Here is an 11,860-nt window from a genome sequence, read left to right as displayed (position 1 = left end):
ATTTTACTCAATTCATCTTTAGTGTATATCTTAAATAGATAAAAAAACAAACATGTTATGACAGCTCAGTACAAAGCATCTTGTAACTTTGACATTAAGTTTTATCCTTTGGTTCACTTGTATATTCACAAGACTTCTCTACAAGCAGAGTATTGTTGCCAATCTCTAACAAGTTTAAACAGAACCATAAACACTTGACATTGGCCCAATCCGATGAGGGAGAGCCATAAACAAGAAACAGAACAGAACTTTGACATTGACAGTTGGGCGCTATAGACCTGTCAAAATATAGTTTGTATTTGACCGGAATAATTTGGTCGGTTTAAAGAGATTTATAATATTTGTATTTCTATTGTTCTTTAGATTTAAAGCTGTATAAATAAAAGCGTCATATTTACTTTAACAATGTCTTTTATTGATTTACGTAAGTTATTTTTACGAAATTCTGATATTACTAATATTATAAATGCGAATGTTTGGAAGGATGTTTGTTTGAAAGATATCTCCAGAACGGCTGAACGGATTTGGATGAAATTTGGTATAGATATAGAACATAGTCTGGAAGAACACATAGGCTACTAATTAAGTTTTTTTGAATTGCGTGAGAACTGAGTCGCGGGCAATAGCTAGTCCTTACTAATATTATAAATGCGAAAGTCACTCTGTCTGTATGTGTCGCTTTCACGCAAAAACTACTAATACGATTTACATGAAATTTGATACACAGGTAGTCTAGATCCTGGGGAAGGACATAGGCTACTTTTTAACGCGAAAAAGGGATGTAAGAGGCTTGGAAATTTGTATGGAAATATCGTCATTTTTACAGATAGAAGCTTGAAACTTATTTTTTAGCCTGTTATTATATTTTTTTACTCAAGGGTACCCAAGAAATAGCCTATGTGTTCTTCCAGATTATGTTCTACATTTATGCCAAATTTCATCGAGATCCGTTGAGCCGTTCCGGAGATATCTTTAAACAAACGTACATCTAAACATTCGCATTTATAATATTATTAAGATTTTGATAATAAAATGAATGTTTTTCTTCGGCCATTTAGATAAATGTTATATTTATAAATTTTAATGAATTTTAAAATAAAATAAACATCGTATCATGACAATGACATGACCCATTGATAGCGGGAAGAGCTAAGAAAATTGTTGCCATACTAAAAATTACCCGTGTTAAGGAGTAATTTTCACGAATGCATGTCAATTGAAAGAAAAGAAATGTAAATTATTTTAAGTATTTAAGTAAGTTTTTAATGTCATGTTTCAAATTATTACAAGTAGTTTTCAAAAGTTTTTTAATCTAATAAATATTTAAAAAAACTTTTAACGACCGATTGGGATTTAATTTTTTTTTTAATTTCAGCTTTTAAAAATTCGAATACTAATAGATAAAAAGTGTTTGATATGTAGTATAATAATATCTACAGAATATCTGCATGGATCTTGATGAAATTTGTCGTACATATAGAACATAGTCTGGAAGAACACATAGACTACTAATTGTTTTTTTTTAATACCGCGCGGACGTAATCGTGAGCGACAGCTAATTCAAAATAAAATACTTTGAAAACTTTCTTTTTTTTTATTTATACATATAAAATATCATATTTCAATTGTTTTTTTTACATTGCTGATAACGAAAAACTTATTTTGAAATTTCTTATCTGTCAGTAAGTCAGAGTTTGTTGCCGGTAACGTCCGGGACGTTTCTACCGATTTTGACGTAACGGTAAGGTGATGAACGCGGGAATATTATTAGGTTACTTTTTAATTCCTTACTAATAAAGTCGCGAGCGACCGTTCGTTTAGGTAAAAATTTATAAGGTTAAAAATGGGGAAAATATAACATAATATAATAATCTGGTAACATTAAAACCACAACTGGTTTTAGCAGTTATTTTAATCAGTCGTTAACGAACTTTTAAAACGTTAATATGTTATATTTTTTCTATTTTGTGTTACTTTTAATTTACAATGAAACAAAAGGTCATAATCAAAGACCTATTGGATTACAAGAAGTATTCAAATGGAAACAAATAGAATACGATTTCGATGGAGTTTTATGTGAGTATCTTATATCTTTACTAATATTATAAAGCAGAAGAGTTTGTTCAAACGCGCTAATCTCAAGAACCACTGGTCCGATTGGAAAAAATATTTTTTATTGGATAGTCCAGTTATAGAGGAAGGCTTTAGGCTATATAACATTACGCTGCGACCAATAGTTTTTTATTAATTCCGCGCGGACGCATCGCGGGCGACAGTTATAAATACGATTGTTTAGATGCATGTTTGTTTAAAAGTATCTTCGTAACGGCTTAACAGATCTTTATGAAATTTGGCACAGATGTAGAACACATAGGCTAATAAATAAGTTACTTTAAAAGCACGGATGGAGTTACGGGCAACAGCTAGTATGAATATAAAAACTTCTTTTATCGCCTACTTTTTTTAGATAATGTCATATCGCGTATATTCCTATTTGAAATGAACTGTACATATAAATTTCCTTGTGACCTTTGGGGTTACAACGTGCATTCGCTTCGAAGTGATACCATATCGAATTTCAAAGATGTATGAATACGACGCGCTACAATCTTTATCTTATCCAAAGTTATAGTCAGTTTTATAAATTTTTGAATGCACTTTGCACAACCTGTACACCGAATCTCGGTGAATCGCTTCGTTCCGTCTTCAACACGCCTGTTGAAGTTGCTAACAATTCTGTCGAGTGTTACTTCGACCAACACCGATATCAACTGCAACAAGCGCTAAAATGGCATAGATCAGTCTTTCCCAAAGTGTGCGATAATGCCCCCTTGTGGGCGCTGCAGGTCTCAAGTTGCGTGTTATAGTAAAAGTTTCCTTTACAATTCTCCGTTAATATACATATATAGGTCACAATAATTAATTTAATTTGAAGTTATAGTGGTTTTTAAAATGTGAAAATATGGGGGCGTTAAAAAAATATTTATTCTCAAAGTGGGCAGTAGACAAAATAAGTTTGGGAACCACTGGCAAATGATAGAGAGTCACAAAAGAAAACCTCTTATACCCTGTCTAATGGAATATATCTTAGTGAATTACGATGTTTTATATATAAGTTTACTTTTTTTAAATCGTTTAAATTTCAGACAATTCTAGCACAGATGATATATCAGCGAAAAAACAAGAGAACGTCACTGACGCTGACAAATTTTTCATACAGTATAATAACGTTCCTATCGGTATGGAAGTTTATGGAGATAGGGTGTTTATTACAATACCGAGAAGACGACATGGTATGTATTTCTCGATGCGCTTTCGTTACAAAGTCAAGTGTCAAGTTTAAACAGTGGTAGAGCCCGATTTAACATCTTCGCACGAATTGTCCCGGCTCAACCGGTGAAATACCACGATCACAAGACAGACGTCAAGTGGAAGCAATTCCAACTACAGTCTGATGAGTGTGCGTCCCGGAGACCTAATTTAGTCCTTTTTCCTTCCCACCCTTTTTTTATAAGGAAAGCATGAGAAGTGGAAGTGGACTTTCCGGATGAGAGGATGCATGGAAAGGGAAAATATTTTCTCTCTGTGCATCCTTTCCTACATCGATTAAAGGTAGGCAACGCATATGCAATTGCGTATGTCTATGGGCAACGGTCACTTCGCTATTTCAGCGATTTCAGGTGGCCGCTCGCTCGTTTGCCACCTTATGATATAAAAAAAATACTAAGAACACGGGTTTATCTGGACCACTTTCGATTACTAATCTAAAAATGTTAGATATCTTTCGAATAGTGTTCTTTTAAGGCCCATAAGAGTTAGTCATGTGTTTCTAAATGAACTAGGTTCTTCTTTTAAGGTATTCCATCAACTTTAAACTATGTTAAAAAATCATGTGACGACTCACCTGCTCTTAAACCATATCCTGATACGAAGAGTAGGAGTAAATTTATCTCTGTATATCGACCAAGAGTCGATGTATGTGGTAGGCTATGGATGGTTGATACTGGTCATTTGGAAGTACCTGGTAAGTTTACTTAATATAAGCATTAACTAGCCTTGGGTATTTCTTACACCGACCCCATTTTGGTTATCATGTGATCACGTTCCTTTCAAATGGCTTTGACTATCCTGTGTTGTAATCCCGTGATGTATGAATGTGTTATATTTACATATGTACATTTATCCTATGTTGTTACGGTGAAGGAAAACATCGTGATGCTGCACATATCTGACAAACTCAAACATATGTGTCAAGTCTTGCACTGGACCAGCATTCACTATCACATACTCTCACTTAGGGGAGGTGCAGAGACCCTCAGTGTGGACTTATACTGAGCTGATGATGAAATGCAGTTTCATAATGAAGTTTTTTTCAGGTGAAAGGAAACAAATTCAGCCACCGGCTATTGTTGTATACGATTTAAGGACAGACAAACAATTATTTAGATATGAATTGAAATCAACTGATTTAGTCAACGAAAGGTCATCTGCAGGTTAGAATTTACACTGGGTTTCTGAGACCAAAGTGCATTTTAAACATTGGTTTTAGTCTCAGAAAACCACGATTAACTCACCCGTAGTAAAATCCTAAATTTATCTTACTAATATTATAAACTAGCTGCCGGGACTCCGTCCGCGTGGAAATATGAAAAACTTAATTAGTGTAGCCCACCCATGCATCCACATCACATCCATCTAAACATTCCCATTTATCATATTAGTAAGTTAAATAAAAAGTAGCTCTTCAAGGTATAAATTCGAAAATGAATAAATAGTATCCTATGTCCGTCTCCTGGCAATAAGCTACCTCCTCAACAATTTTCAGGCATATCGGTAAAGCCGTTCTTGAGTTATAAATAGTGTAACTAACACCACTTTCTTTTATATAATATATATAGATGCGAATGTTTATTAAAGATAGATGGTTGTGATGTGGATGAATGGATTGGTGGGCTACACTAAGTTTTTTATCCAGGCGGACGGAGTCGCGGGCGACAGCTAATTTTTAATTAATTTGGATGTAATTCAATTGATATATAATAAATATCATAAAAGCATCTGCAATTTAAATACAAATCTTGTAATCGTGTTTTAAAACGAAAGTAACGCCATTTAGTTTCACAATTTGGTTATAGGTCTAACGTCAATTACAATCGAAGTAGACAAGAAGTCATGTAATAATGCGTACGCTTATATAAATGATTTGGCCACCGAAGGTATGATTGTGTTTTCTCTCAAGGATATGGACAGTTGGAGACTTGATCATAGGAGTTTTGTCCATGATGAAAGAGCTATGAATTTCACAGCTGCAGGTAAGACTTTGTAACAGGAAGATTCGAAAATCTGGTCCTTTCCAATAACCATTTCATCATTTTAAGTGGTAGAGCCCACTTTAACATGTTCGCACGAATTGTCCTCGCCCGGTGAAATACCACGACCACACAAAAGACAGGCCTCAAGTGCGAAGCAATTCCAACTACAGTCTGATGAGTGTGCGTCCCGGAGACCTAATTAAGTCCTCTTTCCCTTCCCACCCTTTTTCTTATAAGGAAAGGACGGGAATTGGAAGTGGACTTTCCGGATGAGATGCAAGGGAAGGGAAATATTTTCTTTCTGTGCATCCTATCCTCCTGTAATAGCGAAGTGACCGTTGCCCATAGACGTACGCAATTGCATATGCGTTGCCCTTAATCGACCGAGGAGATGCGATTTTCACGCGTCCTCTTATCAGCCAAATGTACTTCGCCTTCTCATGATTGCTTTTTAAGAAAAATATGGGAAGTTAAAGACGAAATCAAACTGTAGTTGGAATTGCTTCCACTTGACGCGTGTCTTCTGTGTGGTCGGTTACAACGGACGAGATGATCAATTCTTGTAGATTATTAGTAGTCATGGAATAAGTTTCATTGCGAGCGTCAGTGTCTCAGGAGTCAAGCATTTGACTTGCAATCAGCATGTCCTGTGTTGTAATCCCGTGATGTATGAATGTGTTACATTTACATATGTACATTTATCCTATGTTGTTACGGTGAAGGAAAACATCGTGATGCTGCACATATCTGACAAACTCAAACATATGTGTCAAGTCTTGCACTGGACCAGCATTCACTATCACATACTCTCACTTAGGGTACTCCGAGACCCTCAGTGAGGACGTACAGTGAGCTGATGATGTAATAAGTTTCATTGTAATTCTTCATTCCAGGGTACGTGATTAATTGGAAAGATGGCTTGTTCAGTATTACGTTGACAGATCCTGATGTCAACGGCAAAAGGAAAGCATTTTACCATCCTCTCGTGTCCACACAAGAATTTGCTATCAATACTGAATTATTAAAAGATAAAACGAAATTTCTAGGACATAATACTGTTAGTGTATCTTCCAATTTAACTCTTAACCATAGACAAAGTCGTAAAGTATTCTATATATTTGTTACAATATTATTGCTGGACTAGCGTTAAAGAAACCATAATAAGTAGTTTATGTGTTCTTCCAGACTATGTTCTATATGTATGACAAATTTCATCAAGATCAGTTCAGTCGTTCTAGAGATATCTTCAAACACCCATCCATCCATCCACATCAATCTAAACATTCGCATTCATAATATTAGTAAGTTAAATAAAAACAGCTCTTCAAGGCATAAATAGTATCCTATGTCCGTCTCCTACCTCTAAGCTACCTCCTCAACAATTTTCAGTCATATCGGTAAAGCCGTTCTTGGGTTATAAATAGTGTAACTAACACCACTTTCTTTTATATATATAAAGATGCGAATGTTTAGATGTATGTTAGAAGATATCTCCAGAACATATAGAACATAGTCTGGAAGAACACATAGACTACTAATTAAGTTATTTTAACCCCGCACATTGTTAAAAACATTTATTTCCCTTCAGTATATTGGTGAACGTGGTAATAACACTCAAAGTGGTTCTCACGACTACCACGTCCCTTCTAGAACAATCTTTTACGCTAATGTCGCACAAGACGCCATCTTGTGTTGGAATATAGATACGGAAATGACACCAGATAATGTTGCTATAGTCGCTCAGGACCACAAAAAACTTGCCTATATTTCTGGTATGAATTAATTTAAATAAGGGAACGTACACATACTACGTGACCCGTTTAGGGGGGGAGGGGGAGTCTTTAAAATACTACGGTCAGTCACAGGAGTGGGGGGGGTCTCAGGTTTTCATCACGTAATCGTTACTTGTTTTTTCATAATACATAATTCACAAGTAATTTAAGTATGCATACAGTCTTGTGCTATAAAGAAGAGTATGAGCCAAATTATTTCTTTTTCAATTTTTACCTGTGAAATGATTAAAAATCATAATTAGTGAATTACTACGTAAAAACTAAAGGGGTGGGGGGTTCTTGGCATGTACTACGAGTGGTCACCGAGGGGTGGGAGGGGTCGAAAAAATTGAAAAAGTAGGTCACGTAGTATGATTATGTTCTCTAATAGCTGATTATTACATTTTTAGTTTTAATGTTTAATTCTTATTATATTTCGCCTGCGATTCCGTTTTAATTAATTATTTGAATTACAAAAAAAACATAGTAGTCTATGTGTTCTTTTAGATTATGTTCTATATGTATGTCAAATTACATCAAGATCCATCGCAGCAGATCTAGAGATATCTTCTAACAAACATCCATCCATCCATCCAAACTTTCGCGTGTATATATAATATATAAAAGAAAGTGGTGTTAGTTACACTATTTATAACTCAAGAACGGCTATCGGTAAATGCCTGAAAATTGGTGAGGAGGTAGCTTAGAGCCAGGAGACGGACATAGGACTATTTATTCATTTTTTTTCGAATTTATGCCTTGAAGAGCTTTAGATGGATGTGATGTGGATGGATGGATGTTTGAAGATATCTCTAGAACGGCTGAACCGATATCGATTAAATTTGGCACACATATAGAACATAGTCTGAAAGAAGACATAGGTTACACTAATTAAGTTTTTTATATATCCACTCGGACGGAGTCGCGGGCTACAGCTAGTTATGTTATAATTTAATTCTTTTATTTTCTAGATTTGAAAGTAATCGGCGATGAAATATATGTACTAGTAAATCAAATACCTAAGTTTATTTACTCAAGATTTGATACTGAAGAATATAATTATTTAATCCATAGGTAAGTAATTCAGTTTAAATAAATACGTAGATTGCTTTAATTTTGTTAATTCATAAGTTTGTAGTCAAAATCTATTGATAAATGTTCAAGATCGATTCTTAAAATATTAACTATAATCTGTCTATTTAAGATAGATTAGTTTGACAACTGACGTTTATAAAGTATAGAATTAATTTTGTATGAGAATTAATGTTGTACTTAATGTACGTTATAGTGTCGGAGTGTCGAGAATCAAATCTTGTTATAAAATTAATCCAACAAATGAGTAATATAATTTACTTATTTTATAATTTTTTTAATATATTTCAGTTATTTGTCTATGTATCGCATAATTAAGAAAAAAACATCTTTTCTGTTCGTCAACATCGCAATTTTTGGTTTTAATATCTTATTTTGTTTATGTAGTTATGAAGGATAAAGTAGGAATAGAAAGAAACAATTTTATTTATATTGTAATTCAAAATCAAAAATTACGAAATTACCGATTGCAAGTTCTATGAGAAGAATCGAAAATCGAAAAAATTATTAATCGATTTTACTCAACCTCATATCTAGTGAAATGTCAAACTAATCTATCTTAAATAGACACACTATAAATATTATTAGGGAAAAACTGTGTCAGTGTACTGGCAACACTAGCCTTATTAAAATGTCAACGATTCTGTCCCCTCACTACATCTGACAGTTGACGTTGTAACGAAAGCGCGCCATTTCGCTCCAAATGATTTTAACTAATAATAACCAAAAATAAGAATAATTTAACATTTTAGCTATTTGTTGGAAAAATGTGGCTTAATAAGTGATTTAACATTTTATTTAGATTCCTATTTCCCGATGTTTGCCATAAAATCTTGTAAATTAAATTTGACCCATTTCTCGGTTACCTATTGAGTTTAAATTTTGCATATTTGTGTCAATCACGTGATTATATAATATTATGATGACAAGGAGATGATCTGATGATGAAGCTGGAAGGTCTTATGAACGTTTTGAGGAGTTTTATCTTTGAATAACCAGGGTTTGATGATGGAATCTTGTTTTTAAAGTATTTTTCCATCGCAAGTGAATAATAATTGTTTTTTTTCAGATATCGAGTTTTTGATTTGATACTTGGCACAGTATGTGATAGAGCAGCGCCTTGAATATGTTTTTTAAATAAAAAATTGTTATTTGTTCCTTTTTTATTCTATTTAATCATCATCAAAGGCCAATCTATGGTCTAGTAAATCTATATATATAAAAGAAGATAGATAAAAAATCTCTTTCCCTTCTCATTCATTTCTTTTTAAGGAAGTGGAAGTGGACTTTCCGGATGAGAGGATGCATGGAAAGGGAAGATATTTTCTTTCTGTGCATCCCCTCCTCCGTCGACTAAAGGTAGGCAACGCATATGTATACGATTGCGTATGTCTATGGGCAACGGTCACTTCGCTATTTCAGTGATTTCGGGTGGCCGCTCGCTCGTTTGCTACCTTATCAAATAAAAAAAAAAGAAAGTGGTGTTACACTATTTATAACTCAAGAACGGCTTTACCGATATGACTGAAAAAATTAGTGAGGAGGTAGCTTAGAGCCAGGAGACGGACATAGGATACTATTTATTATGCCTTGAAGAGCTACTTTTTATTTAACTTACTAATTTATTAATGCGAATGTTTAGATGGGTGGGCTACACTAATTAAGATTTTTTTATATATCCACGCGGACGGAGTCGAGGGCAACAAAATGTATATAAAATTTCATAAAAATCTGTCAAGCTGTTTCCGAGGAGTATGGTAACTATTTGACACGACAAATTTTATATAAAAGATTAGCTTTGCCCGCGACTTCGTACGCGTTAAATATTGTCGTTGGATTGTGTAGTGTATGCATAAACATAGTGTTGTTTGTCTCGAGCGTACACGTCATAAGTACATGCCGGAGAGAGGGGACGTCAGTCGATGTCAGGCCTTTAGACCGGCAAAATGTGTCGGTACGTGAACGGGCCAAATATAACGCAACGAATGGTACAGATAGCATTTTAATTATTTAACTTAAACTTATAAAACATTCAAGTAAATTTTCATTCTCATACTATAACTTTTTTTTTATATCGTAAAAAGGCAAACAAGTAAGCGGCCACCTGAAATCGCTGAAATAGCGAAGTGACCGTTTTCCCTTCCTATGCATCCTCTCATCCGGAAAGTCTACTTCCACTTCCCATCCATTCCTTATAAGAAAAAGGGTGGGAAGGGAAAGATGACTAAATTAGTCTTCCGGGACGCAAACTCATCAGACTGTACGCGGAATTGCTTCCACTTCACGCCTGTCTTCTGTGTGGTCGTGGTATTTCACCGGGCGAACCGGGACAATTCGTGCGAAGATATTAAAGCGGGCTCTACTTTTATCTTTCATCCCCTTTCCGCATTTTCCACCTTTGAGGGTTAATATGAATTCCATACAAATTTCAAACAGCCATTTTTTCGCGGTAAAAAATAGCCTAAGTCCATTCTTAAGCTCTAGACTATCTATGTACCAAATTTCATTTAAATCGGTTCAGTAATTTCTGCATGAAAGGACAGACGGACAGTTTCGCTTTATACGTATACTAGCAGACCCAACATACGTCCTGTCTACACGTCTTTAATTCGAATATTATTTAAAATTTGACACTGCGATGGTAGCGCCGTCTGTCGGATCCAATGTAAAACATTACAAAATCAACAACTACTATTAAAAAAACATTGTCCGGCGGACAAAATTGTGAATCTAAACCATTCCCAGATCCTTTTGAACACACACAAAAAATTTCATCAAAATCGCTCCAGTCGTTTGAGAGAAGTTCAGTGACATACACACTCACAGAACAATTATATATATAAAGATTAGGAAGGACAAAGAGGATAGATATTTGTTTGCATTGAATTTATTTTTATGATAATACGTTGCGGTTAGACAGGTCACGATGTGTTCTTAGTAATATATTATTTGAATTTACTATTATAATTATATTATAAAGCATCAAACAGGATTTTAGACATGACATAATAGTGATGTACGATATATTTTTGTCTACATATCGAAACGTAATTATTGTAGAATCAGTGTGCTATATTACCGGTAACGGTAATAAGACCGATCGTACTATACGGCTGCGAAACCTGGACACTAACCCTTAAAGATTAGGAAATGCTTCTGGTGGCGGAAAGAAAAATCATGCGCAAGATCCTGGGCACTACACAAAGAGAAGACGACAGCTAGAGAACCCGCTACAACGCGGAAATTGAGACGCTGGTGGGTGAGCCGAATATCATCGGAGAAGCAAAAGCTCACAGACTCCGATGGCTGAGGATGGGGGAAGATCGAAAGGTCAAAGCAGCATATCTCGGGACCCCGACTGGCAGGAGAAGGCGCAAGACAGGCGACTTTGGCGATCTCTTGTTTCGGAGGCCAAGAGCCACTTTGGGTCGATGCGCCAGCGGAGTAAGTAAGTAAGTGTGCTATATTGAGCGTGATTTGACATAAAAAAATGATATCTCTATACTACCTGTCCGTTCGCATGGAATTAAAATGGATGGAATATCTTATGTGTTCTTCCGGACTCGTCTATACCAAAGGTTTAGATGGATGTTTGTTAGAATGTATCTCCAGTACAGTTGCATGGGTCTCGCTGAAATTTAACATAAATGTAGAACATAGTCTGGAAGAATACATAGGATACTT

The 11,860-nt window shown here is 35.1% G+C and overlaps 1 protein-coding gene across 1 annotated transcript; it reads left to right on the top strand.

Moving 5' to 3' along the window:
• Positions 1-1,944: 1,944 nt before the first annotated feature.
• Positions 1,945-9,323, top strand: Y-fb (yellow-fb; the record flags this gene model as incomplete). Its single annotated transcript, NM_001312565.1, is given in 10 exon segments — positions 1,945-2,076; positions 3,147-3,293; positions 3,857-4,024; positions 4,377-4,493; positions 5,136-5,312; positions 6,206-6,369; positions 6,901-7,084; positions 8,056-8,158; positions 9,246-9,272; positions 9,275-9,323. Coding segments are annotated over 10 exon segments (1,227 nt in total). The 5' UTR covers positions 1,945-1,946.
• Positions 9,324-11,860: the final 2,537 nt, after the last annotated feature.

This window comes from Papilio xuthus, unplaced genomic scaffold (genome assembly GCF_000836235.2).
Source record: "Papilio xuthus unplaced genomic scaffold, Pxut_1.1 DF825355.1, whole genome shotgun sequence".
Lineage (NCBI taxonomy): Eukaryota > Metazoa > Arthropoda > Insecta > Lepidoptera > Papilionidae > Papilio > Papilio xuthus.
This window is presented reverse-complemented; position numbering and strand designations above follow the sequence as displayed.